This window comes from Salmo salar, chromosome 04 (assembly GCF_965601325.2).
Source record: "Salmo salar chromosome 04, fSalSal1, whole genome shotgun sequence".
NCBI classification, from domain to species: domain Eukaryota; kingdom Metazoa; phylum Chordata; class Actinopteri; order Salmoniformes; family Salmonidae; genus Salmo; species Salmo salar.
This window is the reverse complement of record NC_138294.1, coordinates 82062231-82088321: the sequence shown is the minus strand read 5'-3', so window position 1 is coordinate 82088321 and position 26091 is coordinate 82062231. Positions and strand designations below refer to the sequence as shown.

General features: G+C 43.2%; 2 protein-coding genes across 6 annotated transcripts in view; both read left to right on the top strand.

Moving 5' to 3' along the window:
- Positions 1–18422, top strand: part of LOC106603851 (AF4/FMR2 family member 4) — a 32434-nt gene extending 14012 nt beyond the window's left edge. For 2 of the 4 annotated variants that reach the window (XM_014198051.3, XM_014198050.3), the window contains exons 2-20: positions 3896–4022; positions 8260–8979; positions 9146–9190; positions 9299–9385; positions 9725–9758; positions 9883–9949; positions 10194–10292; positions 10489–10642; positions 10814–11680; positions 11961–12046; positions 12154–12406; positions 12746–12843; positions 13131–13194; positions 13714–13850; positions 14061–14132; positions 14256–14349; positions 14525–14568; positions 14730–14941; positions 15216–18422. In XM_014198051.3, coding sequence (XP_014053526.2) covers positions 3900–4022; positions 8260–8979; positions 9146–9190; positions 9299–9385; positions 9725–9758; positions 9883–9949; positions 10194–10292; positions 10489–10642; positions 10814–11680; positions 11961–12046; positions 12154–12406; positions 12746–12843; positions 13131–13194; positions 13714–13850; positions 14061–14132; positions 14256–14349; positions 14525–14568; positions 14730–14941; positions 15216–15343 — 3384 coding nt within the window. In that variant the 5' untranslated portion in view covers positions 3896–3899 and the 3' untranslated portion in view covers positions 15344–18422. The remainder of the gene's footprint in view (positions 1–3895; positions 4023–8259; positions 8980–9145; positions 9191–9298; positions 9386–9724; positions 9759–9882; positions 9950–10193; positions 10293–10488; positions 10643–10813; positions 11681–11960; positions 12047–12153; positions 12407–12745; positions 12844–13130; positions 13195–13713; positions 13851–14060; positions 14133–14255; positions 14350–14524; positions 14569–14729; positions 14942–15215) is intronic. The other 2 variants (XM_045717351.2, XM_045717352.2) reach the window with 1 other exon arrangement.
- A 2773-nt stretch (positions 18423–21195) lies between these two features.
- The window catches only part of LOC106603850 (protein Shroom1), a 39400-nt gene continuing 34504 nt past the window's right edge, over positions 21196–26091 (top strand). For both annotated transcript variants that reach the window (XM_014198049.3, XM_014198046.3), the window contains exon 1: positions 21196–21437. The gene's annotated coding sequence lies outside the window, so the exon portion shown is untranslated. The remainder of the gene's footprint in view (positions 21438–26091) is intronic.

Genomic DNA, 26091 nt, shown 5'->3' with positions numbered 1-26091 from the left:
TGTCCCTAGCTTTTGCCTGCCCATACCATAACCCCACCGCCACCATGGGGCACTCTGTTCACCCACACGATGCCATACACGTGGTCTGCGGTTGTGAGGCCGGTTGGATGTACTGCCAAATCATCTAAAACCATGTTGGAGGGGGCTTATGGTAGAGAAATTAACATTAAATGATCTGGCAACAGCTCTGGTGGACATTCCTGCAGTCAGCATCCTAATTGCACACTCCCTCAAAACTTGAGACATCTGTGGCATTGTGTTGTGTGACAAAACGGCACATTTTAAAGTAGCCTTTTATTGTCCCCAGCACAAGGTGCACCTGTGTAATGATCGTGCTGTTTAATCAGCTTCTTGATATGCCACACCTGTCAGGTGGATGGAATATCTTGGCAAAGGAGAAATGCTCACTAACAGGGATGTAAACAAGTGTGTGCCTGTAATTTGAGAGAAATAAGCTTTTTGTGCTTATGGAACATTTCTGGGATGTTTTATTTCAGCTCATGAGACATGGGACCAAAACTTCACATGTTGCGTTTTATATTTTTGTTCAGTATAGATCCGATTAAGCTGGTCCACATATTGCTACAGTGTGTTGTTCAGTGGAGGCTACTGAGGGGAGGACGGCTCATAATAATGGCTGGAATGGAGTGGTATCAACCACATGGAAACCATGTTTTTGATGTGTTTTATACCATTCCATTGACTCCATTCCAGCCATTACTATGAGCTGTCCTCCCCTCAGCAGCCTCTACTGGCCCAGTTTCAATTTAAAGGAAAAATCCACTCAAACTATATTTTTGTATTTGTTTCATTAGTTCACTGTTGATACAGGCCCAAAATGTTTGGCATGTCAGCAGTCAAGTTTTAAGATATTATTCTTTCAAGAAGCGAAGTATCACTTGCCATGTCATCATGATGCGGCAAGTAACACTGCTTTTTGAAAGTCCAATATCTTGAAACTTGACAGCTGACATGCTAAACATAAGTCAAAGTTAAGTGCAAGGCCTCATTCTAGGGTCATGTATTTTAATGGCTTGTTTACCCTTGATTACCGGTATTTAATAAATTTTTTATTTCATCTTTAACTAGGCAAGTCAGTTAAGAAAAAATGACGGACTACCAAAAGGCGTCCTGCGGGGATGGGGGCTGGGATTAAACACACATCACGACGAGAGACACCACAACACTATGTAGAGACATAAGACAACAACAGCATGGAAGCAGCACAAAACATGGTACAAACATTATTGGGCACAGACAACGGCACAAAGGCAAGAAGCTTGAGACAACAATACATCACGTGAAGCAGCCACAACTGTCATTAAGAGTGTCCATGATTGAGTCTTTGAATGAAGAGATTGAGATTAAACTCTCCAGTTTGAGTGTTTGTTGCAGCTTGTTCCAGTCGCTAGCTGCAATGAACTGAAAAGAGGAGCGACCCAGGGATGTGTGTGCTTTGGGGACATTTAACAGAATGTGACTGGCAGAACGGGTGTTGTATGTGGAGGATGAGGGCTGCAGTAGATATCTCAGATAGGGGGGAGTGAGGGTTTTATAAATAAACATCAACCACTGGGTCTTGCGACGGGCATACAGAGATGACCAGTTTACAGAGGAGTATAGAGTGCAGTGATGTGTCCTATAAGGAGCATTGGTGGCAAATCTGATGGCCAAATGGTAAAGAACATCTAGCCGCTCGAGAGCACCCTGACCTGCCGATCTATAAATTCTGTCTCCGTAATCTAGCATGGGTAGGATGGTCATCTGAGTCTGGGTTAGTTTGGCAGCTGGGGTGAATGAGGAGTGATCACGATAGAGGAAACCAAGTCTAGATTTAACTTTAGCCTGCAGCTTTGATATGTGCTGAGAAAAGGACAGTGTACCATCTAGCCATACTCCCAAGTGCTTGTATGAGGTGACTATGTCAGGCTTTAAACCCTCAGAGGTAGTATTCACAACGGTGGGGAGAGAGGCATTCTTCTTACCAAACCGCATGACCTTTGTTTTGGAGGTGTTCAGAACAAGGTTAAGGCCAGAGAAAGCTTGTTGGACACGTTTAACACAAAATCCGTGGAGGGGCCAGCTGAGTATAAGACTGTATCTGCATATAAATGGATGAGAGCTTCCTATCGCCTGAGCTATGTTGTTGATGTAAATTGAGAAGAGCGTGGGGCATAAGATTGAGCCTTGGGTTACTTAGCTGGCACACAGGAATGCACAGGTGCCATTGAAACCCGTAATAGGGTTGTTGATGCTCTCCAGATCATGTTCTTTAAGCCCCAACTTGCCTCATAATATACAGCAGGTCATTTAAATGGGATGAATATTGAGGGGAGCTGTTACTGAGGGCCAGGACATTTGTATATCTGATCAGCAGCTTTGTCCCACTGAGTAAATGAGTAGTATGCTTCTATAAATACCAATGACAGCATTCCCTCATCATTTTCTGAATCCTTTTAGTTAGGCAACACCTACTCCTTATCTGAAGGTCTTTGGGAAAACGTTGGTAGGTTTTTATTTACCTATCTCCTGTTCCTCATTATTTGGACCATATGCTAAAAGGCCACATGATGGGGTCGAATGTGTTGATGAGACTGAATGGTATAAATGTTGTTTTAAAGGTGGCCGTTGTAAAGAAGCAGTTTAATGACTGTATCGTACCAGTTATGACTTGTCACTTCCCGTACCTGACGTGTGGTTAATGGAAGGTATAAAACCATCTGCTTTCAGTGATGACTCAACCCTGTAGTGTATAGTGTATTGAGCAGTCAGGGAATTGCCATAGACCTTATGTAGCCTAGTCTAACCAGGAAACAGTTAAACAGCACACGTGCTGTGCCTTGTGTTTTGAGGGGAGGTGGGGGACAGGGTAATCTTACTCTGTCATCACTCCTTAAATCATTGTTCTACTCTTCACTGCAAGAGAGGCCAGGGTAGGCCTGCATATGTCAAAGTGTGGGCATATTTTTGGGAAACTACAAACAAACCTTTTTAACTTCATGGAGATCTCTAATAGATACCACTGTTCAGGTGATGCCTGCCAGACCTTCTAATCTCTCGTGGAAGGATTTTTTAAAAACCACAATAGTAGAACTCAGGACTAGAATGTGTACACGTTTTCCCTGGGATTTCACCAGATGCTTGCAGTGATGATATACAAGCCGTTAGTAGAAATTATGTTGATGGTCCTGTTGGCAGATTGTCTTTTGGCCACATGCATTGTACATTACATTTTAGTCATTTAGCAGACGCTTTTATCCAAAGCAATTAGGGTTAAGTGCCTTGCTCAAGGGCACATCAACAGATTTTTCCCCTAGTCGGCTCAGGGATTCGAACGAGAGACCTTTCGGTTACTGGCCCAACGCTCTTAACCGCTAAGCTACATGCCGCATATAGTGCCCAAAAGCTTGTTTTCACATGCCATCAGAAATATTAGCTACTATATTGCTATAGATGAAGAAAAACGACAACCAACATGAAATTATGATTTGTTGTATATTTTTATTGGCTTGATATATTGGAGGGTGGGATATGTACTGTTAAATTGAAGTGGGTCGTTAAGAAGCAGTATACGCAGATAGCCTAGCTGTTCAAATGCTAATTTCATTAATTCTATTGACTTAACTGTGTTATCTGTCCCACAGTTGTTCCAACATATACCATAAGAAATGGTATCATTTTGATCACCATGAATCATTGTAATAACTCTTTAGACTTGTTTAGATGTTCTAGTCCCCTTTTAAGCCATTTGAAACATGCCCTTCCCCTAAGTTGTTGTATCAGTATTTCTTTGTGTACTCTGCCGTGTCACTTGGTGTTTTTTCATGTAGACAGAAGTATTTGGAAGCTGCCATTTTCTCTTCTCCACGCTTAGTGACTGTGTCTCTGTTGTTAGCAACATGAACCGTGAAGACCGGAATGTGCTCCGTATGAAAGAAAGAGAAAGGCGAAATCAAGAAATCCAGCAGGGAGGAGAGGCCTTTCCAGCTCACTCCCCTCTCTTTCCTGAACCTTATAAAGTTGTAAGTTTATTTTGTTATTAATTTTGTTTTGCTTCTGTCATTTAGTTAACTATTGGAGTTCAGACTTTGGTTTCTCCTATAGCCTAAGTATTCCCTTTATTCTATGATTGATTTGCAGGATTCATTGATAACTCTTTTTAAACCAGAGAAGACCCTACTTGTTTTTATATCTGAACAGTGGCAGGGAGAGAGTGAGGTAAGTGCATTGTTTGGGGGAACTGCATCAGCTGCAGATAATGTGGGCCCAGGGCTGTTGCTTGCTGCTCAGGGGGAATTTAAGGCCCAGGCCTTGCTGGCTGAGGTGTCCTGCCCTCGCTGGCTGAGGTGTCCTGCCCTCGCTGGCTGAGGTGTCCTGCCCTCGCTGGCTGAGGTGTCCTGCCCTCGCTGGCTGAGGTGTCCTGCCCTCGCTGGCTGAGGTGTCCTGCCCTCGCTGGCTGAGGTGTCCTGCCCTCGCTGGCTGAGGTGTCCTGCCCTCGCTGGCTGAGGTGTCCTGCCCTCGCTGGCTGAGGTGTCCTGCCCTCGCTGGCTCAGGTGTCCAGCCCTCGCTGGCTGAGGTGTCCAGCCCTCGCTGGCTGAGGTGTCCAGCCCTCGCTGGCTGAGGTGTCCAGCCCTCGCTGGCTGAGGTGTCCAGCCCTCGCTGGCTGAGGTGTCCAGCCCTCGCTGGCTGAGGTGTCCAGCCCTCGCTGGCTGAGGCCCTTTAGCTTGTCTTTCCTTCCTTACTCCTCCTCACAGAAGAGCCTGAGGTAAGTGCATAACCCCCTAGCCCCTTTTGTCCCATCAAATTGCTAGGTCATTGTGGGAAATAAACAGTTCACATGTAAAGGGGACCTGCATACTGATATCTGTAGGATGCATGTATGGCACAGTGCCCCATCATATCGCAGTTTAGTAGTAGACCAAACACTTATTGATGTTGATGCTTACCAAGCCTCTAGTCAACTAAACCACTGGTTCCCAACCTTTTTCGGTTACTGTACCACCAACTGAATTTTGCTCTGTCCATAGTACCCCTGAAGAACTCCCTCATGTGCATTATGACCAGTAAGCCTATGGTGTCATGAGTCTTCTCAAGTACCACCTGTGGATAGGCCAAGTATCCCCAGGTCCTAGTACCCCTGGTTGGGAACCACTGAACTAAACAACAGTAAACAGTTGGTTTAGGGATGCACGTTCACCATGAGCACTGATGTGGGGCAGAGCTCTCAACCCGCCAACTCAATTATTTCAGCCCCTGGCTGAGTCTAATCTTTGCCGCTAACCAGATTTAAACGGAGATAAGTGGCTCCTCTCTTAGCTAGAGGACCCATGAAGGACGGCTTGGAATGCATCCTGACAGGTAGCAAATGGAAAGGTGAGTGCTACCTGGAAAGCCAAGTCTTTTGCCCCCACATAGTGAAAGGTAAGCAGCTGATTTGCCGATGAAGAATAGGACCCAGGGAAATGGCTCTCCTTCCGCCATCCATAGACAACCATGGCAGCCGTGTTGTGTTCAGCAGTTTTCAGAGCCCTGGGTTCACTGTTTACCCATGCCGTTACAAAATGAGGCATGTAATGTAGAAATGGGAAACATACACTGGCTAACTAAAACTCCCATCTTCTCATCTGGGCAGTAGAATGCCGCTTTGTGATATTTTCTAGAGTTAAGTGACATCAGTCGTGACCAGTAGTATTCATGGTCAAGTAAAATGAGTTTACTTTATCCTCCTGTAAATTCCATGGCTGTTATTTTAAAGATTCATTAAACAAAGCTGTCACTGAAGTTTTACAGCTATGGAAGTGGGTTAACATTTTTACTGCTAGAACAGATGCAGCTCAGCTTTCCCCAGTGAGAAGAAAAATGCTGAACTTAAATGTCATTGTAGAATGACTTCACTTCAGATGTATTTGTTTAGGCCTGTTGCTTTTCTCTTTGAAGTATATTGGTCTCTGATTATATCATTTTTGAAGTGATCTCCTGATAACTTTGTAAATGTCGTTTTAAAACTGGTGCATGAATTGTAAAAGATAAGGTTAGATATGACCGTTTTTGCTTTCTTGTTTGCTACCAAAAGCTTTTCCATCAAAGTGTAGGCCTTGCATGGTGGCACACTTAAGCATTGTACACAAACAACATATTGCAAGGCAACCCCCAATCACTAGTGTGAATGGGCAATGATGGGTTTTCTCTCCTTTCCTCACAAGTGCTGTCTTTCCATCCATGTCAGACAAGCTCTGTGTAGCACGTGTTCTTACATTTCCTGTTACAGATATTGGCTTGTGTTTCTCACCCCACAGCTTGTATGTGTCAGAAAGAATTGGTTTGGTGCCCCCATGTGAAATTGGATAGGCTCCACACTCTGTGGTTTACCTCTTGTCATCTGTAGCGGGAGTGATGGATTAACCTCTAGTGGAGCCATGGAAGGGCCTTATCTCTCTATGCAGATGATCCCCAATGGTCGTGAGGCGACTGAATAAGCCAATCATCTCTTGATTGATTAGTTGATAGGGCTCTTTTCAATATTGTTGAAGCTTTTAGAGGGCTAATAGTATCAATTTTTTCTGAATGTTTAAAAAAAAATGTTATAAACAAAAGACAAAAAGTGTTATTTGTAATTTGTTTCGCCACAATAAATACGTTTGGGTAGCATATTTCATTCATGTGCAATGCCTTCGGAAAGTATTCAGACCCCTTGCCTTTTTCCACATTTTGTTAAAGCCTTATTCTAAAATGAATTAAATAAAAAGAAATCCTCAGCAATCTACACACAATCCCCCTTAATGACAAAGCAAAAACAGTTTTTTAGACATTTTTGCAAATGTATTAAAAATGGAAAACGGATGCTTTATTTACGTAAGTATTCAGACCCTTTGAATGAGACTCAAAATTCAGCTCCGGTGCATCCTGTTTCCATTGATCATCTTTGAGATGTTTCTACAACTTGATTGGAGTCCACCCGTGGTAAATTTAATTGATTGGGCATGATTTGGAAAGGCGCACACATGTCTATAAGGTCCCACAGTAGACAGTGCATGTCAGAGCAAAATCCAAGCCATGAGGTCGAAGGAATTGTCCCTAGAGCTCAGAGACAGGACTGTGTCGAGGCTCAGATCTGGGGAAGGGTACCCAAACATTTCTACAACATTGAAGGTCCCCAAGAACACAGTGGTCTCCATCATTCTTAAATGGAAGAAGTTTGGAACCACCAAGACTCTTCCTAGAGCTGGCCACCCGGCCAAACTGAGCAGTCGGGGTAGAAGAGTTCTCCAATCTCTGCAGAGGAACCTTACAGAAGGACAACCATCTCTGCAACACTCCACCAATCAGGCCTTTATGGTAGTGGCCAGACGAAAGCCACTCTTCAGTAAAAGGTACCTGACAGCCCGCTTGGAGTTTGCCAAAAGGCACCTAAAGACTTGCAGACCATGAGAAACAAGATTCTCTGGCCTGATGAAAGCAAGATTGAACTATTTGGCCTGAATGCCAAGTGTCACGTCTGGAGGAAACCTGACACCATCCCTACGGTGGAGCATGGTGGTGGCAGCATTATGCTGTTTTTCAGCAGCAGGCAGGCAAAGATGAATGAAGCAAAGTACAGAGAGATCCTTAGTGAAAACCTGCTCCAGAGTGCACAAGATCTGGCTGGGGTGAAGGTTCACCTTTCAACAGGACAACGACCCTAAGCACACAGCCAAGGAAACTCAGGAGTGGCTTCAGGACAAGTCTCAATGTCCTTGAGTGGCCCAGCCAGAGCCCGAACTTGAACCCGATCGAACGTCTCTGAAGAGACCTGAAAATAGCTGTAGAGCAACACTCCCCATCCAACTTGACAGAGCTTGAGAGGATCTGCAGAGAAAAAGGGGAGAAACTCCCCAAATACAGATGTGCCAAGATTGTAGCGTCATCCCTAAGAAGCCTCGAGGCTATAATCGCTGCCAAAGGTGCTTCAACAAAGTACTGAGTAAAGGGTCTGAATACTTAGGTAAATGTGATATTTTTATATTTTATATAAATTAGCAAAAATGTCTAAACCTGTTTTTGCTATGTCATTATTGGGTATTGTGTGTAGTTTGAGGAGAAATAACAATTTAATACATTTTAGAATAAGGCTGTAATCTAATAAAATATGAAAAAGTCAAGGGGTCTGAATACTTTCCGAAGGCACTGTATTTGACTACGTAAATTAATTCAAGGCCTTAACTGCTGTCCTGAAGGTGACTCTCTGTCTCTCTCTCTGTCTCTCTGTTTTTGTCTGTGCAGTCCAGCAAAGAAGATAAACTGTCCAGTCGTATCCAGAGTATGCTTGGAAACTACGACGAGATGAAGGAACCTATCGGAGACACAATTCCAAAACTCGGTGGCAAACCCTCAGGCTCATCCTCCGAGGAGAAGTCGGGTCAGTCTCTATTTGGGGAGCAGCGAGGCAGTGGCCAGAACAGTAAATGGACTCCAGTAGGCCCAGCGGCCAGCACCTCGTCCTCCCAGTCCTCCAAGAGATCCAGCCTCCAGGGCAGCCACAGCGGTAGCAGGAGTAGCCAAAGACACGAGCGGGAACACAAGAAGTCCAGTAAGCATGGCTCAGAACACTCCAAGTCCCACACGTCCAGCCCAGCCAAGGGCTCCCTGAGCTCCAGTCAATCCCGTTCACTGGGTGCTGAGCACCACGGCAAAGAGCGCTATCGCTCCAAGTCCCCGCGCGAGCGCGAGGCCAACTGGGACTCCCCGTCACGTGTGCACACGTCCTTCCCCAGCGGCCCGCACTCCAGCCAGGCCTTCCCCCCTTCGCTTATGTCCAAGCCCAGCTCCATGCTACAGAAGCCCACAGCCTACGTGCGCCCCATGGATGGCCAGGAGACGGTGGAGCCCAAGACCTCGTCAGAGATGTACAGCGGCCAGTCCCACAGCAGCACCATGGGGGAGATGAAGTCTAATGGCAAGGCCTCGCTCTCCAAGCTCAAGATCCCCTCGCAGCCTGTTGAGGTAAAACCACAGAACTAGAATGAGTAGAACATTCTAGAGAATAAAACTTGTTTCATTACAATGTCATTATGTTAGCATGCCATGTAATCATTTACAAGATGAAAGATGACACACTAACATTTGTTGTTTTACAAGCCATTTTTGAAAACCTTTTTGTTATTTGTAGGGTCCCATGACTGGGGATGCTAATTGTGTTGATGAGATTTTAAAGGTGAGTATGTTATTCAGATGATAACATGTATTGTAAGAAATGCACGTTTTTTTCCCCCAAGTCATTAAGGTCTTCACTTCACTTTACATTTTCTATTTTTCTCTCCAGGAAATGACTCAGTCCTGGCCCCCTCCGTTGACAGCCATCCACACCCCCTGTAAAACGGAGCCTTCAAAGTTTTCATTCCCTTCCAAGGTCAGACTGCAGAGCAGGCCTTAGTGACGTACAGAGGTTGAGGATTATTCAAATATGAGAATTTCCATCTCTTGCAAAGATCTGAATTCAGCCGGCACTATTTTTGCCCTAGTCATTGGTACAATAAGTAAAATAAATTTTTTTCCCTGGATTTCTTTTGGGCGGGGGCGGATGTATATTGGAATGCTCTATATATAAATGGTAAATAGTTAAACACTATAGCATAATCAATAAACAGCTGTTTTGTAATATAATTGAGCAGTGTAGTTTATTTGACTTATAAGGGCATGTAATGTCTCTGTATAATCTAAACATTTCTTGACCATGTCTCACATTTAGGACACTCAGCATGCAAGTTTTCCAGGTGCAAACAGTAAGTATTGCCCAGGACTTTACGTACAACATAAGTCTCTCGCATCTTGAACCTCTGGATACAGGTTGATTTCACCATTGTCGTAATGCTCAAGAGTTCTCGTCTCACCCTTCCTCACCTCCAGAGAGACAAACCAAAACGTCGAGCAGCCACCAGTCCAAGGCAGCACCATGCGACGGAGATCAGGCCAAGTGAGTGTCCCTCCCCTTCTCCCTGAACATTATGGCTAGCTGCCAGCTGCTTAATGATCCAGACAGGTGACGCAGTTTCTCCCTCCAAGCACATTGTCTTTTCATGCCTTTTGACATAGATTCGCAAGCATTGAGGGACACAGAATAGGAGCCTTAATGCTTAGTTCTCCCAATAGTTGTTTGTGTGATCAAGAAGCCATACCTGGTGTTAATGTGTAACATACACGGCCTTGTTATGTTCCAGTAATGTTCTACTGGAGGATGACCTGAAGCTCAGCAGTGATGAGGACAGTGATGGAGAACAGGACTCGGCCAAAAACGCTTCCAGAAACGCATCGGCAAGGTAGTGGCTTACTGGTCTCTCAAACTGAGACCCATTGGAGCTCATGTTGTTGATATGATTCTCCCCACTCAGAACTGAAAAGAAATGCTAGAAGAATAGCTAGCTATTTTAATGTGTAACTACTAACTGATGATGCCTTCACAAGAACAGCCCCAGCTTGCTGTCCACTGACTCACTGCGTGTCTCTGTCCCACAGTAACAACAGTAATAACAGCGAAGGAGCAGAGCACTCGCGGGACGACTCCAGCAGTCACAGTGGCTCAGAGAGCAGCTCTGGGTCAGACAGTGAGAGCGAGAGCAGTTCCACGGACAGCGAGGCCAATGAGCCACCTCGCCCTGCATCACCAGAGGTAGGCCTGCTCAGACCTTTGACTACTCTCTTCCCTTTGATCTATCATTATTAATAATAACCAAGACAAATGTCCCTGGTCAGTACAATTACCTTCTTGCAGCTGACCTGTTGAGGCGTGCAGAATGTGCTGTTGTAGATCCCAGTCTTATCTCTACACTTTTCCTCACAGCCTGAACCAGCCACAGCCAATAAATGGCAGTTGGACAACTGGTTCAAGAAAGCTAAGCAGTTCTCTCCGGCCTCCCCAGTGGACAATAATGTACCCACCAAGTACAAGAAGGAGGGGCGGGACCAGAGCTCAGGCCGGGGATACAGCGGGCAGGGAGGGTCTAAGGACTCAGGGGTGCCCACACCTAGCAGAGACCTAAGAGCAGCACAGAAGGGCTCCGAGAGCGGCCGTGGCCGGCAGAAATCCCCAGCTCAGAGCGAGGGTGGCGCAGGCCAGCGCAGGACGGTGGGTAAAAAACAGCCCAAAAAGTCTGAGAAGCCACCTGTGGTGGAGGAGCCTAAGGGCGGGCTAAGGGTGGAGAGTGAACCTGCTCCAGAGATCCCTCCCCATCGGCCCAAGGCCGCCACCAAAGGCTCCCGCAAACCCAACATCAAGAAGGAGCCCAAGTCCTCGCCCAGACCGGCCGTTGACAAGCGCAAGAGCAAGGCGCCCATCAAGAAGTCCAGGAAGTTTGTGGACACGGACTCTACCTCCTCAGAATCGGAGGAGAACGACAGCATTCCCTCGTCGTCGCAGACCCCCAAGTACACAGAGAGCATCAGGACTCCAGTGTGTGTGTTCTCACCTATGGAAGAGAAAGAGCTGCTCTCTCCTCTCAGCGACCCAGACGACCGCTTCCCCGTCAGGCAGCAGCAGGGGCTCATGGTGAAGATTGACCTGAGCCTGCTCTCCCGTGTCCCTGGACGGCCTTACAAAGACCTAGTAGAGCCCAAAGTAGAGAGAGACTGCTCCGTGGACAGAGACAGCAAGGACTTCCAGAAGCAGCCCTCTGAGAGGATCTCCAGTAAGGGCAAGAGAAAACACAAGGTAGGTCCTGCCACAGCACACTGCAATTCATGTCATGTTAGGACTTGACTTTGGTTTACTATGCAAATTGGTGAAAAAGATTGCTATGACAGGGTACGTTAAGCTTGATTGTCAATTACTTTTGGTCGTCTTCCTGCAATTTATAAGCTGCAATTTGAAGAGTGATGTGATATTACATGTTCAGCTGATACCCAGTCTAGTACCATATCTATCTATTTTACAGCCTTTCAAATGCACCCACAATAAATCATCCTTTCCTCTCCCCTGTTAATCAACTTAGAATGAAGACGAGAACACCAAGCCTGATGGCAAGAAGTCCAGACTTGAAGACAAATCCTCATCTCGCCACAAAACCAGCAGCAAAGAGTGAGTATTTCCATCCAAACAAAACTATCACGTTAACTTTTAAACTCCAACATTGTAAACATTGAATGGTATCATTGAATGGTATCATTGATAAACACCCACACCAGGTCTAAGAGGGTCATGGAGGCCAAGGTGAAGGAGGAGCCGGTGCCCTCTCCCTCCATATCAGGGTCAGGAGGGCTGCAGAGGACGCCCAAGGCAGAGCATCAGAGCCGCAAGCGGACGGTCAGCCAGTCGTCCACCTCCCTGTCCAGCGGAGCCAGCAGCGGCAAGGAGGGAGGCCACAGCACCAAGAGCAGCTCCACCTCCAAACACCCGAAAGGCGGGGACAAGCAGGCCAGGAGCACCCGGGAGGGCAAGGTCTGTGTGTGTCAGTCTAGCTGTCTGTCCATCTATGTGGGCTGCACCATGTCAACCTGCTGTCTTGTGCTACCATGTCAACCCACTGTCTTGCTCTACTAGACACCATTTTATACAAATGTGTGTACACGTCACTGGAGTGCCCCTTACCAGCTGAACTGAGTATTAAGCCGGCTCAAATCTTGCACAAAATGTCCACCCACTGCCATGCCCTCCAAATACATTTGGGAAGGACACAAATGACATTTGTAGCTCGCCACTTTCACCACTGCATGATTTGTTATACGGTCACATAAAATATCCCACATAGGATTATGAACTTTTTTGTTGTCTCTGCAGGAGAAATCCTCAAAAGGCTCTGATAACCAGCTTGCTATGCCATCGCTCTCCTCGGACGGCTCAAAGTCCCTGAGGTCAAAATTGGTGTTTGAGGACAGGTAAGAAGAGCCGCCTCCTCTCCACTGTGGATAACCTGCTGTTAGCCAGCGTGTAGAGCTGTAGTTATAGGGTTGCCTTTGATGTCAAGCCCCTGGGATGTGCCTGTGTAAATAAAACAGGCTGCTTAACATGGCCTAGTATCTTCACCCCCACTGCCTATATATTGCTGTGTAGTTCGGAGAGTCTATTGGAATAGTTAGGGGAAAAAAGTACTTCATTTTTATGGAATTTTTCAAAGTACAGGAAATAATTGCGAAAACTGACGGGCGAACCTGTTTTGTTTCAGGATTCACTCTGCCGATCACTACTTACAAGAGGCCAAGAAACTAAAACACAACGCAGATGCTCTGGTAAGAAATGATTGCATACATATACAGTATGTTAGCTGTTATGTGAAACCAAGAGTATGCTTACTGTTTTTGCACGAAAAGCTTGGGAATTTAGTCATTATTTTGCACACGCTCTGAAATCGGAACAGTTACAATGGTTTTACTGTGTAGTGCTTTTACATCATCTTATTGGCTCCTCTGGCTACTGAAAGTGGAGCAGCTAGAGTAGTTATAATTGTCCACACTTGGTATCAATAGTACACCCTGGGGATTATCATCAGATGCCTAAGTGCATCTCACTGCCCTTATTGGGGGACTGGATGCTGTCTAGTCCTATTCTACACTATCCAGGGAACCCATCAAACCTTTTATTAGAAAGCTACATAATACTAATCATATTTCAAGACTACCAACATTTAATTTCACCACAAGCACTGGTCATGAAGCATTCCTCTTGCTACTAACTGTCCCAAATTTGAGTGAGAGGGAATCAGTTGCTTAAGAGCCCGTTTTCATAATGTGTGGTGTTCCTGTGTGCAGATGGACCGGTTTGAGAAGGCTGTGTACTACCTGGATGCTGTGGTGTCCTTTATCGAGTGTGGAAATGCACTGGAGAAGAGTGCCCAGGAGGCTAAGTCCCCCTTCCCCATGTATGCCGAGACCGTGGAGCTCATCAAGTAAGAACAAATGGCTGTATTTCTCTACGACATGTTTTAACTACATCATTTCGGTATCAAATATCTTCATGGTAGCAATTACATTTCATAGACCCAGCATTACATAAATGGACAAATTATTCACGGAATTTACAGTATTATTATTATTATTATGAAACCTTAGAATGCTGGGAACCGGTCTTTAAGGTCTCTCGTTGTGTGTGTTTTCAGGTACACTATGAAGTTAAAGAGCTACATGGCCCCAGACGCTACGTCAGCAGACAAACGGCTAGCTGTGTTGTGGTAGGTGTTCTGACTCATAGCTTGATAGATTTAATTTAGAGTGTCTGGACTGGAGCGTCGATGTTCCCCTGCTCATTGAGTCACTGCTAACGCTCATTCATTCATCCCTCCCTGCCGCTCCAGCCTGCGTTGCCAGTCCCTCCTCTACCTGCGACTGTTCAAGCTGAGAAAAGAGAGTGCACTGAAATACTCTAAAACGCTCACAGAGCATCTGAAGGTAATTTATTTTCCTTGTTGCAAGTTCATAGGCGTTGTGATATTGTCACTTCAAGTGTGTGTGTTCCTTGAATCTAGTGTTGTATGGATGAGCAGAATGATAGTCAATTTGCATTGCTTATATTTGTTTAGAACAAATGGCAAATGTTTATTCTGCATTTCAATTTGTTTTTCAGAATTCCTTGAGCAACACCCAAGCTCCCTCTCCTGGAATGGGAAGGTAAGACATTTTATTAGTTGTATGCTGTCTTGAGACTAACAGTCTTCGTAAATGTATTTCACTTGTCAATTAATGGTCTAGACATTATGCTGAATCATCTCGTTTTGAGCGGTTGCGATTCCCCCGCTTACCAGCCATCTGTATCTGTCTCTGTTTTCCAGTAAAGCGGCAGGCATGCCCTCGCCAGTCTCTCCCAAGCTGTCCCCAGGTAGTGCTGGTAGCTACTCGTCAGGTACATCCAGCGGCAGCTCCTCTGTAACAATCCCGCAGCGCATCCACCAGATGGCTGCCAGCTACGTCCAGGTCACCTCCAACTTCCTGTTCGCCACTGAGGTGTGGGACCAAGCAGAGCAGCTGTCCAAAGAGCAGAAAGGTACCTGACTCGTTTGCTCTCCTGGGGGGGGGGGGGGGGGGGGGGTCTCCTCCTCTCCTATGGAATGTATATGGGGGTGTTAGTCCAACTTCCAAGGTATGAATATCCTATCTACTGCTTGTTTAAGACCTTATATTAGGCTCCAGGATGAATCCATAATCTAAGTGAAACTAGCTCTGGACGTGTTGACCTGGCAAGCCATTCCTGGGCTGGAGGTCTCTTAAGTGTTTACCTTGCTCATCTGGTCGTGTTATGTCTCCTGTCTGTTTTGTAGAGTTCTTTGCGGAGCTGGACAAGGTGATGGGCCCTTTGATCTTCAACACCAGCAGCATGACTGAGCTGGTGCGCTTCACGCGGCAGGGCCTACACTGGCTACGGCTGGACGCTAAGCTCATTCCCTGAAGGACTCTATATACACTCCACACACACACCGTCCACCACAATGCACCGCTGCCCCTCCATGCACATGTGAACTTATCTGCCTCAGACATATCTATAACACTGTGTCCATTTTCTACACCAACTTGCCAAAAACACTGAGCGATATGGAGCATCTTGCACCTACGACTGTCCGACACGGAGGAGGAGGATTCCAACTGCACAGATCTATTGGTACATTCTAGCTATATCCACTATCAACGTTTCCCTCTGTCATATCTTTTGATTGTGCAAAGGAAAGCCATTTTTCTATTTGGAACAATGCCTTTGCTGAATTATTATAGATGAAATACACTAAATAGATTTTATTCTATAGGCTATAAGCACATTTATTCACATTCGGCTTTTAATGTGTTATTATTTTTACCAAAGTACCTCCCTCAAACCAAAGGTGCTTTAAAACTAAGGTTTGTCTCTTATCTTTTTTGTGCCTTGTATCAGATATACAGGGAACTAGAATATACCATACGTTGAAATGCAGATCCAGCCAGACATCTTTAAAGAATAATTTTAAGCTTCCAAACATGATTTTGGAATATTACTGGACTTAAGCTGTGATCAGTGGGTTGAAGGCTGCACTGATGGTGTGTGAAGTGACTAGAGCTTGGTTTTCCTGACAGATATCCCTGACACATACACAAATTACTCTAACAGTTGCCATTGAAGGGGAGGTAGCTTGCGGCTGACCATATTGGTGTTAGCCTGTGATACACCATTCAATTGATTTTGTTGAAGTTACTTTCATCGTTCTGAAGCACCACAATATATTATCTGTCAGTGAGTTCTTCCTATGAATTGCCCTGCGAGATGTTCATTTCTAAACAAGGTGTTATTGTTCCATTTATTCCTTAGATCTGTACTGGAAAGGGTTGCTGTTAGTGTATTTTTTAAGGCACAGCAGGGTGTGGTTGGTATGGCAAATGTTATCCTTGAAACACAATGTAATTATTTGTATAGTTTCTGCAAAAATTGCCCAGTGAAAGCAGAAAGTTAGTGCAAGGAATGACATAAATGCACTCGCATTTTAAGACCACAATTAACAATTCTTCTAATTATTGATGTAGCATACACGTTGGTGGTGCTCATTAGCCATACGTAGATTACATGAGTGGTTATATTTCAGTCGAAAAATACATGGCCAATATAGATTTTATTTATGTACCAAGCAGTTGCTCTGTTCAAAGTTCTGTTCAAAATGATTGAAAACGGGGTTGAAAGAGCTATGAAATGCAAAGTATTTCTATTGTATATGAAAATGTCATATTTAAATGTTTAAAAGTGGTTACTGGGTTCTCTACATAGTATAATAGTAATTTGTGTACTACAAAATTTAAGTAATCTATGGTCTATATATTTATGGTACAGGTTATATAATATAACAAATTGAGCTAATGTAGTGGTAAACTGGCCTAATATTTACGTGTTCTTCTGTTATTTTGTATTGCCAGCAAGGCAAATGTGGACATAAGTGATTTTGAACAGGAAAATGTACTTAATGCATAAGTGGTATTGTATTGTGAAGGACTTTTCTTATTAGCCCACTTACAGAATACACATGCTGGAAACACTAGTACCTTTTTTCCCCTCATTGGCTCCCTTGTCTTTCATTTGGGGGAAAACTGTTATTTCTTCTTACACTCAAAGAGTAGAGGAAGATTGTTTTTATCTATGCAGGATTTTTTTTAAACTAAAATCTTTCAATCATTTTTGGGCTTTTAGTTTGAAATCAGGAATTTCCGCTCTTGTTTTTAACTGTCGGTCAAAACCTGTTTGGTTTGACAGAAATGTCCAATGCTTTTAGCTTGTGCATCATGCTTGTCCACTGATTTACTGGTATATGTGTGTATATATAGCTCTGTTTTAGTAACCAAACATGGATGGCTTTATGAAGCCATTTTATACCTTAAGCTGGAGGCCACTTTTCTCATAGATATTCCTCTAGGTGTGCGTGCTCGTGTAGCCACTCCTATGTTTTCATACACTGGTACACTTTTAAGTACAGCTTCAAGGCTTGTTCAATATATTTAGATGTACAAAAGATGATTGGGATCATTTTAACACTTCTCGTAAGTCTTTCACTCATATTTATTAGTTTTTATGCCCCTTTTGCTTTGTCAGCCATTCTTTTTCTCATTTCTTTTTTTTTTTTTTTACTGAAAATAATTGTATGAGTTTAGAAGATATCGTAGTATGGGTTGTTTTGATACATTGAAATATGGTCAGTATAATTAGTTATAACTTGAAGACATCCAGGGTAAAATTAAATGTTATGAAATTAAATAGAAAGACGTAACACTTGCATGTTTCTATTTAAATACAAATTTGTACAAATTGTATATAAAACCAATTCATTTAGGGTGAATTTTTACTACAGTTAAACATTTGTATTGATGCATCTGTGTCATTAAGATATATATGCACATTTGTGAACATCTGTGAGCTTTCTTCCGAAATGTAAGAGATGACACAAGTCTCTGAACCATATCAATCATTTATGTTACTGTATTGTATGCCTTGTCTCCTGCTCACCACTCTGTCATTATCATTGTCATCATCATCAATGTCTTTTAGAATCAAGTACTAATGTATGTTCTGTATTTGATATGGAGACATGTAAATCCATTAAATGTATATTGTTGATCAGATTGAATGGATGTTGGGGTGAGATGTTTTTTTTCTTTTGATCAACTACATCTCTACTGCATGTGAGAAAGCTGTATCCCATTTGAAATTGATCTGAGATGTCTTTTGAATGAGGGGTATTTCTAAGAAGTTGTAGAAGTTAATACAGTATGGTGCACTTCATTTTTCTCAAAGACCATCAGCATACAAAGTACAGTAGTCTAAATTGGGTTAGTTTTAAAATATTGAGAACTGAGATATATATTAAGTAAAGGTACTCTTGAGGTTGTTATTCAAACTTGGAATAACATGTAATTTAAAATTCTTGTGAAGTATTACTTGTTACTAATGGGATTTTTGTCTGTCCTGAATATTCTTTGTATTTTGCCTTATTGAGAATAAAATATATATGGTCTTTCAATGTACCTGTCGTTTCCAATACATTATACCATAATGTCAATATACAGTACTTGTAATACATTTAGGAAAGTGATTTTGATTGCATGTAGAAACCCTATCATATTCATTGTTCACAACCAATTTTAGTGACACAGGGCCCTTTCTGGTCTCTGGCTTCTTTTAATTCCGCAAAATGGTACGAAGCATCATCTGGATATGTGTGCAACAAAAATTAAACATTCACCTTCTGCTACCATTTCTGTCAAGCCCTTTTACCAATACAGACGTTCACTTTTCTCATTGACTTCTCAAACCCCAAACCTCGGCCTTGTCGCAAGCTTTCCCTTAAGTCTCGCGATGTTGCACCTCTGGGTTTAGAAACGGATTATATTGCAATTTCTTGACCCCATACTGTACTTACTACCTTTTGATTATAGCATCAAATTCATAAAAAACCGGTCATATAAAATTTGTATTCGTGTATTGATTTGCTCAAACTCGATTCCTGTTATTAAAATATTTGACGGTCAAGAAGTAAAACACATCGCCGAAACTAGCTACAACTCCTAGTTTAGTTGGCCTGCTCAAATTGACTCGGACTCACCCGTCGGTTGTTTATTTTTTATTTGTTTTACTTTATTTTGCCAGACAGTACTTTCTCAAAATGCAAAAAATATCTATTTTTGTAGACTCTCGAGAGTGACGTATACAGATGGTGAGAGTTGTGGTTCATGTTTGTAGTTCTGTCGTTAGTAATGAAACGGTTGTAACTTTTCGCCTTCGCACTTCTTGGTAAGTAAATTCACTCTGAAACACGTACGTTTTAATGACTGACGAAGCAAATTTAAGGTTCATTCTTTGCCAACAAAACTATGAACAAAGTCACTCTCATACCGTAGCCACCCTGTGGACATTAATTGTCATGTCACTTGGAGACAGTCTTAGATTTTTTTTGAAATGTGGCGCTTTCCGATCTGCCTGACAAAGTCCACTGGTCATCTAGAGCGGCAGCGTAGCCTAGTGGTTAGAGCGTTGGACTAGTAACCGACGCGAGCTGACAAGGTACAAATCTGTCGTTCTACCCCTGAACAAGGCAGTTGTTCCTAGGCCGTCATTGAAAATAAGAATTTGTTCTTAACTGACTTGCCTAGTTAAATAAAGGTTAAATTAAATGACCCCTATACATTTCTACAGTGCCTTCAGAAACACCTCTTGAATTTTTTCACATTTTGTTGTTACAGCCTGAATTTAAAATGGTTTAAATTGAGAATTTGTGTCACTATACACAATAACCCATAATAACAATAACCCATAATGTCATGGAATTATGTTTTCAGAAATGTTTATAAATTAATGAAAAATGATAAACTGAAATGTCTTGAGTAAATAAGTATTCAACCCCTTTCTTATGGCAAACCTAAATAAGTTCAGGAGTAAAATATTTCTTAAGCCATATAAGTTGCATGGACTCACTCTGTGTGCAATAATAGTGATTTCGGAATGACTACCCCAGGAAACTGCTCAGGGATTTCACCATGAAGCCAATGGTGACTTTAAAACAGTTACAGAGTTTAATGGCTGTGATAGTAGAAAGCTGAGGATGGATCAACAACATTGTAGTTACTCCACAATATTAACCTAAATGACAGTGAAAAGAAGGAAGCCTGTACAGAATAAAAATATTCCAAAACGTACATCCTGTTTGCAATAAGGCACTAAAGTAAAACTGTAAAAAAATGTGGCAAGGAAATTAACTTTATGTCATGAATACAAAGTGTAGTGTTTGGAGCAAATCCAACAGCAGGACAATAACCTAAAACACAAAGACAAATATACTCTGGAGTTGCTTACCAAGATGACATTGAATGTTCCTGAGTGGCCTGGTACAGTTTTGACTCAAATGTGTTTGAAAATCTATGGCAAGACTTGAAAATGGCTGTCTAGCAATGATCAACAACTAACTTGACAGAGCTTGAATAATTGTAAAAATAATAATATGCAAATATTGTACAATCTTGGTGTGCGAAGCTCTTAGAGACTTACCCATAAAGACTAATCGTTGCCAAAGGTGATTATAACATGTATTGACTCTGGTGGGAATACTTATGTGAGTGAGATATTTCTGTATTTCATTTTCAATAAATGGTTTCACTTCGTCATTATGGAGTATTGTGTGCAGATAGGTGAGTGAAAGAAAAAAATCAATTTAATCAAATTTGAATTCAGGCTGTAACACAACAAAATGTGGAATAAGTCATGGGGTATGTATGAATACTTTCTGAAGGCACTGTACCTCTACCACTCCAGTATCTCTGCACATTGTAAATATTGTATTGGAACTGACCCTGTAAATAGCTTACTTACTTCTCATGTTCTTCTTATTTTTCATGTGTTTTTGTTCTACCTTATGTTATTTTTAGTAATACATTGATTACTACATTTTGGGGTTTAGAGCTAGCAAGAAAGGCATTTGACTGTACTTGTGCACGCAACATTAAAACTTGAAACCTTGACTACAGTTGGTCTTTTGTTACGGTGTGTAAGAAACCTGCAGTAGTTGCTTATTATACAAACATCCCATAGGCATTTCATAAAACCATTAGCTTTTATAACCTATTTATATGGGTTTGAGATAAAGAACATCTAAACTAACTCCCCTTTATGTTTGAATAAGTTATTTGAAATAAGATAGTTCAATTCTAAGTCATACTTCATGACTTGCAATCAATTTGTAAAGGGAAGATTTAATAAAAGGGCTAATATTCAGAAAGCTCCGCCCACTCATCTGCTCATTGGTTGGGCTGGAATTCTATTACCTTTCAGACTTTCCTGTGTGGCTGTTAAATGTAGCCAGTAGCTATACGGGAAACGTTTTAGCTGTGGGTTTTTTCCTCAAAAAAACCGTTTGTCGATTTATTTCATATTTGAAATGAGGGGAAACTGTTTTGTTTTTATTCAGTTTGAGTCAAAAATAAGAAGGTGACTCATACCTGAGCGACCCAAGGATTCGCAGAGACCTTCAACGTCGATGACCCAGGTATGTGTGTTATTATGAAGTTTAGCAGGTGTGTTGGTATCGCTGTACTCTCTACCAACCTGTTACAGTTTCGGTCCTGGTCAGGAAATTCTTTGCAGGTTAGCCTTTTTCGTCATGAATCTTGTTCTGGAGGCAGCTCTGCAGAGTGGTCACTCGTTGGCACAGCCACAAAGTCATAACATCTGATTTTTAACCTAACCATAGTCAAACCTAACCAGTTTGACTATACCTCCAAAAAATGACACTTTTGTTGTATCATCATTTGTGAAATGCTTTAGGAATATTTCCCAAACTATATATACATAAATATAATATAGCGTTTTTGTTATAGTGATGTTTATTAAATCGTGAAATTACAGAACTACATTGTGTAATTGTAACCATCCGAGTAAAACTTTTCGTTTTATATCTAGGCAGATGGCTTACAGTATTTTCAAATCTGCTAATGTAGCTTTTTAATAAGACTGAGATCATAGCCTGATTGATAACACTAAGGAATTTGAGATCGATAATTAATTGTGCAAAGGAAGCATATTTGTAATAGTCTGGTTGACACCAGCTCTCGAGTAGTATTTGTAAATCATTCCCAAAACAATATATTGATCACCTTCACTATACCATTTACTTATTTGGGGTTCACGGCAAAGCTGTTATTGTTAGACTTTTTTCCCTTGACATGGTCAAATAACTGAAGCATAGATTGGTAACTTTTTTTCTTCTTCTAATTTGCCACAAAAACTAGAGGCCATGAGTAAATTCCAGACGCGAAACTACCTTGAACTTTCTTCATACTGGACACAGACATAAAATGTTATCCGCAATTACAGAGTAAGCCTGTCCGGTGGCTTACACAGTGAGTAAGTGTGGTCTCTGACAGAGGTAGGATTAGGGCCACGAGCTGGAGAGCTTGGTGGGGTAGAAGTCTCACCTTCAGTTGGCTCATTTCTCAATTCTGCGCCCCTTGCCCATAGGCCTGGACTGTGATCCAGCTCCTCTAGGTGAGTGTATGGCATGTTCTGGTTTGTCTGCTCTGCTACGTGCAGATCCACCTGACTACGACGATAGAGGGAGCCACCGACATCCACCAGGTAAGAACGTGGTGCAACTCTCTGTAGGCACGTACCCAGCCTCCAAAGTCCTGTGTGGTCTCCCGGCTGAGGTTTCATCCATATCGTTTCACCCACCTCCAGCTCTGGTAGGTCTCGAGCAGTCCGGTTGTAGAAGCACTTAGCTAGCTGCTTTCTGTGGCACCAACCATGACGCAGTGCTCAAGTAGCTTGTTAGCTATGGGGATTGTAGTCTTCAGACGTCTGGACAGAAGGCGTTGCGCTGGGCTGCTGTTTTCAGAGTGTGCTCTTCCACTGTAAGATGGCTTTCCAGGGGTCATTGCTGCCACGCAAGGCCTTGGGTAGCAGGTTTTTATCAGCGTTCATTGCTGTCATGCAAGGCTTTGCGTAAGAGGTTTTTTTGCAATCTTGACAGCTGACTCTGCCATGCCATTTGCCTTTGGGTGCCTTGGAGGAGAGGTCACGTGGTCAAACTCCCATTCTGAGGCAAAACGCTTGAACTGTGCAGTGAATTGTGGGCCATTGTCCATGATGACCTTGCAAACTGCACCTTTCAATGCTTTATGACTGTTTCTGCTGACAAGTCAGGGAGCAGTTACATTTCCCAAAAGTCAGAGTAGTGATCAACAATGAGAAGATAGTATTTTGTCTGTGGCTGAATAAGTCCATGCTGATGATTTGCCAGGCTCTTGTGGGCAGTTCATATGACATCATGGTTTCCTTTTGCTGTTCATGAGCGTACTTGTTGAATGTGGTACAGCTGCTGACAAAGTCTTTAATTTCTGCATGCATGTTTGGCCAGTATAATGTTTCATGTGCCTGGCGATAACATGCGTCACCTCAAACGTGACTGGAGTGTATTCAAGCCTGACTCCTCTAGGTTTCTTCCTAGGTTTCAGCCTTTCTAGGGAGTTTTTCCAAGCCACCGTGCTTCTACATCTGCATTGCTTGCTGTTTGGGATTTTAGGCTGGGTTTCTGTACAGCACTTTGACATCGGCTGATGTAAAAAGGGCTTTATAAATACATTTGATTGATCTCTGGATGTAGTGATTTGGGGATAATGAGCATTTTGTTCCTGCTGTAGCAAACAGATAGGTGGCCTGTACATTGTGCTTTTGCCCTGCTCAGTGTGTCGCTGATGTACATCTCTGGTCCCGACGAACTTCAGGCTGTAGTTTTGCAGAGTCAGGAGTATGCTTTGAAGCCTCTTGAACGCCTTGAGGAGAGGTTTAGTGAATGTGGCAATGAGTGGTTTGTGGTCAGTTTCAGCATTGACCAGCTCTCGACCAAATAAGTAGTGATGTAAGCGCTGGCAGGAAAAGACGATGCTGAGGCACTCTTTCTCATCGGGCTGGCTTTCCTGCATAAGACAGCATCCAAGTCCACTTTGGCTGGAGTCACTCTGGATTGTGACCGGCTTCGTAATGTTGTAGTAGCGCAACACTCCCATGTATGAAGCCAGAGATTTAATCTCCTGCACCGCGGCCTCTTGTTTGGGTAGCCAGTGCCATGGTGTGTCTTTGTCCAGCAACCAGCGCAGAGGCTCACGGACTGCTGATAGATGTGGCATGAACTTTGCAAGATAATTTGCGAAGCCGATGAGACGCTGCACTCCTTTTGCATCAGACAAGTTTGGCATGTTGAGGATTGCTCTGACTTTGTTTGGGTCCGGCTTCAGGCCTTTGGCCGAGAGAATGTGGGCATGGAAGTGGACGTTTTTTACCTCGAACTGCAGCTTCTTCAGGCCAATGCGCAGCTTAACTGATCGGCAGCACTCCATCTGTGCCAAGAGCTTCACATCGTGGTCACGTTCTGCTTCTTCATCTGTCATCACAGTCTATGATCAGAACATCATCAGTGACGCATTCAATGCCCTTGAGCCCAGCCAGTGACTCGTGCTGCTTGCATTGGTATACCTCAGGTGCCACTGAGACACCAAACGGGAGCTTGAGCCAACGCTTCCGACACCAGGGGGTCCAGAAGGTAGTCACAAAGCTGCTTTCTTCGTCCAGCTTGCATTGCAGAAATGCATCTCAGGTGTCCACCAAGGTAAAAATCTTGGCATTGGGAAGCTTGTAGAAGACATCCTCCAGTGTTGTCATGATGTAGTGGGAGCGTTTCAGTGCTTGGTTCAGATGCTTTGGGTCGATGCAGGCCCTCCGCTTCTCTGGCTTTTTCACTATGACCATATTGCTGATCCGGTTAGTTGGTTCAGTCACAGATGTCATGTGGCCATTGGCCTCATACTTGTCCAGCTGGGCCTTCACAGCCACTTTCATTGAGATGGGCACATTGTGCTGGGCTGGAGTGACGCTCTCATCCTATTCAAAATGTACCGCCCCAGGTTCCTATTCAACGGCCCGTTGAATACATCGTCATATCTGCTGAGTAGCTGTTCTTTGGACAGGGATCAATGCTGGACATGCTCCACGATGTGCAGGTCATTTGGTATGGTGAACTGCATCAGTCCCAGGCGTTCACGTGTAGAGCCTGAGAGGAGAGGAGAGGATGTGAATACCAGTCAACAATCTCAAACTCTAGCTTGTGTTTGTGTCCCCGAATAACACATTAGGTCTTAAAGATGCTCATTAGCTCTCCTGAATACAGCTTTAGTCTAGTATCACTGGGCAAAATATATATGTTGTCTTTGTAGCTCATTACGATGCACGTAGCACCGGAATCCAGTTGACATTGTTACAGCTTGTTGTGTAATCGGTTTGTGACAAACCATTTCTTCCCTTCTTGAGTGTACAGCCTCAATGGATTCATGCATGTAAATGTCACTCAATGTTCTGCTCATCAACACAATGACTCTCACCCTCACTCACCCTTCTTTTGCTTTTTGAGACACACTTTTGCGATGTGATTATTAGTTCCACAAGCTCTGCATGGTTTTCTGTAGGCAGTGCTCTTTGCCTCGCGTGTGTGCATTTCCACAGTATTTACATGCTATAGGGCTGTCTGTGTTCACCGTTCGTGATGAATTACTCTGCCTCGATTTGGTTTTGTCTGCCTGGCAACAGCGTGAACAGTATCAGCGTCGGTACGTGGGGTTTCAATTTCCATTTCTCTCATGTCAGTGACTTCGGCAATGCTAATGTTAAGCCTCTCTCTCTTAGTAGACGCCATCTCATGCAAATTAATTTTAGACTTAAGTTATGCAGACATTGTGATTAGTATATCTGTACAATCACATATTGTTGCCCTATTATATGGTCTGAACGTAGTGAAAAGTGGATATTTTATTCTGGAAAATTAGAAACGCAAAGTACTGCTGCTTGCGCAGTCAGCATATTACAGCTGTGAGAACATATTTAATTATTTTGGAATGATAATGTGGAGTGTACCAACTGAGATTTAAATTAACTTGGTAATGTTTTCACTGATTGCACAAAGGAAAATAGTTCCTACATTATGGAGCGCTTGCTTTGTTATCCAACTGATCTTGTGTCCTTTCTGACATCCTGTGAACCCCGTTCATTGCTGCTCGCAGCTATATTGGTGTGTATTATGAGTTTATTGTATTCTAACTAAACTATGGTGTAATAATAGTGTAATGGTGTATTATTACACACTATGGTGTAAT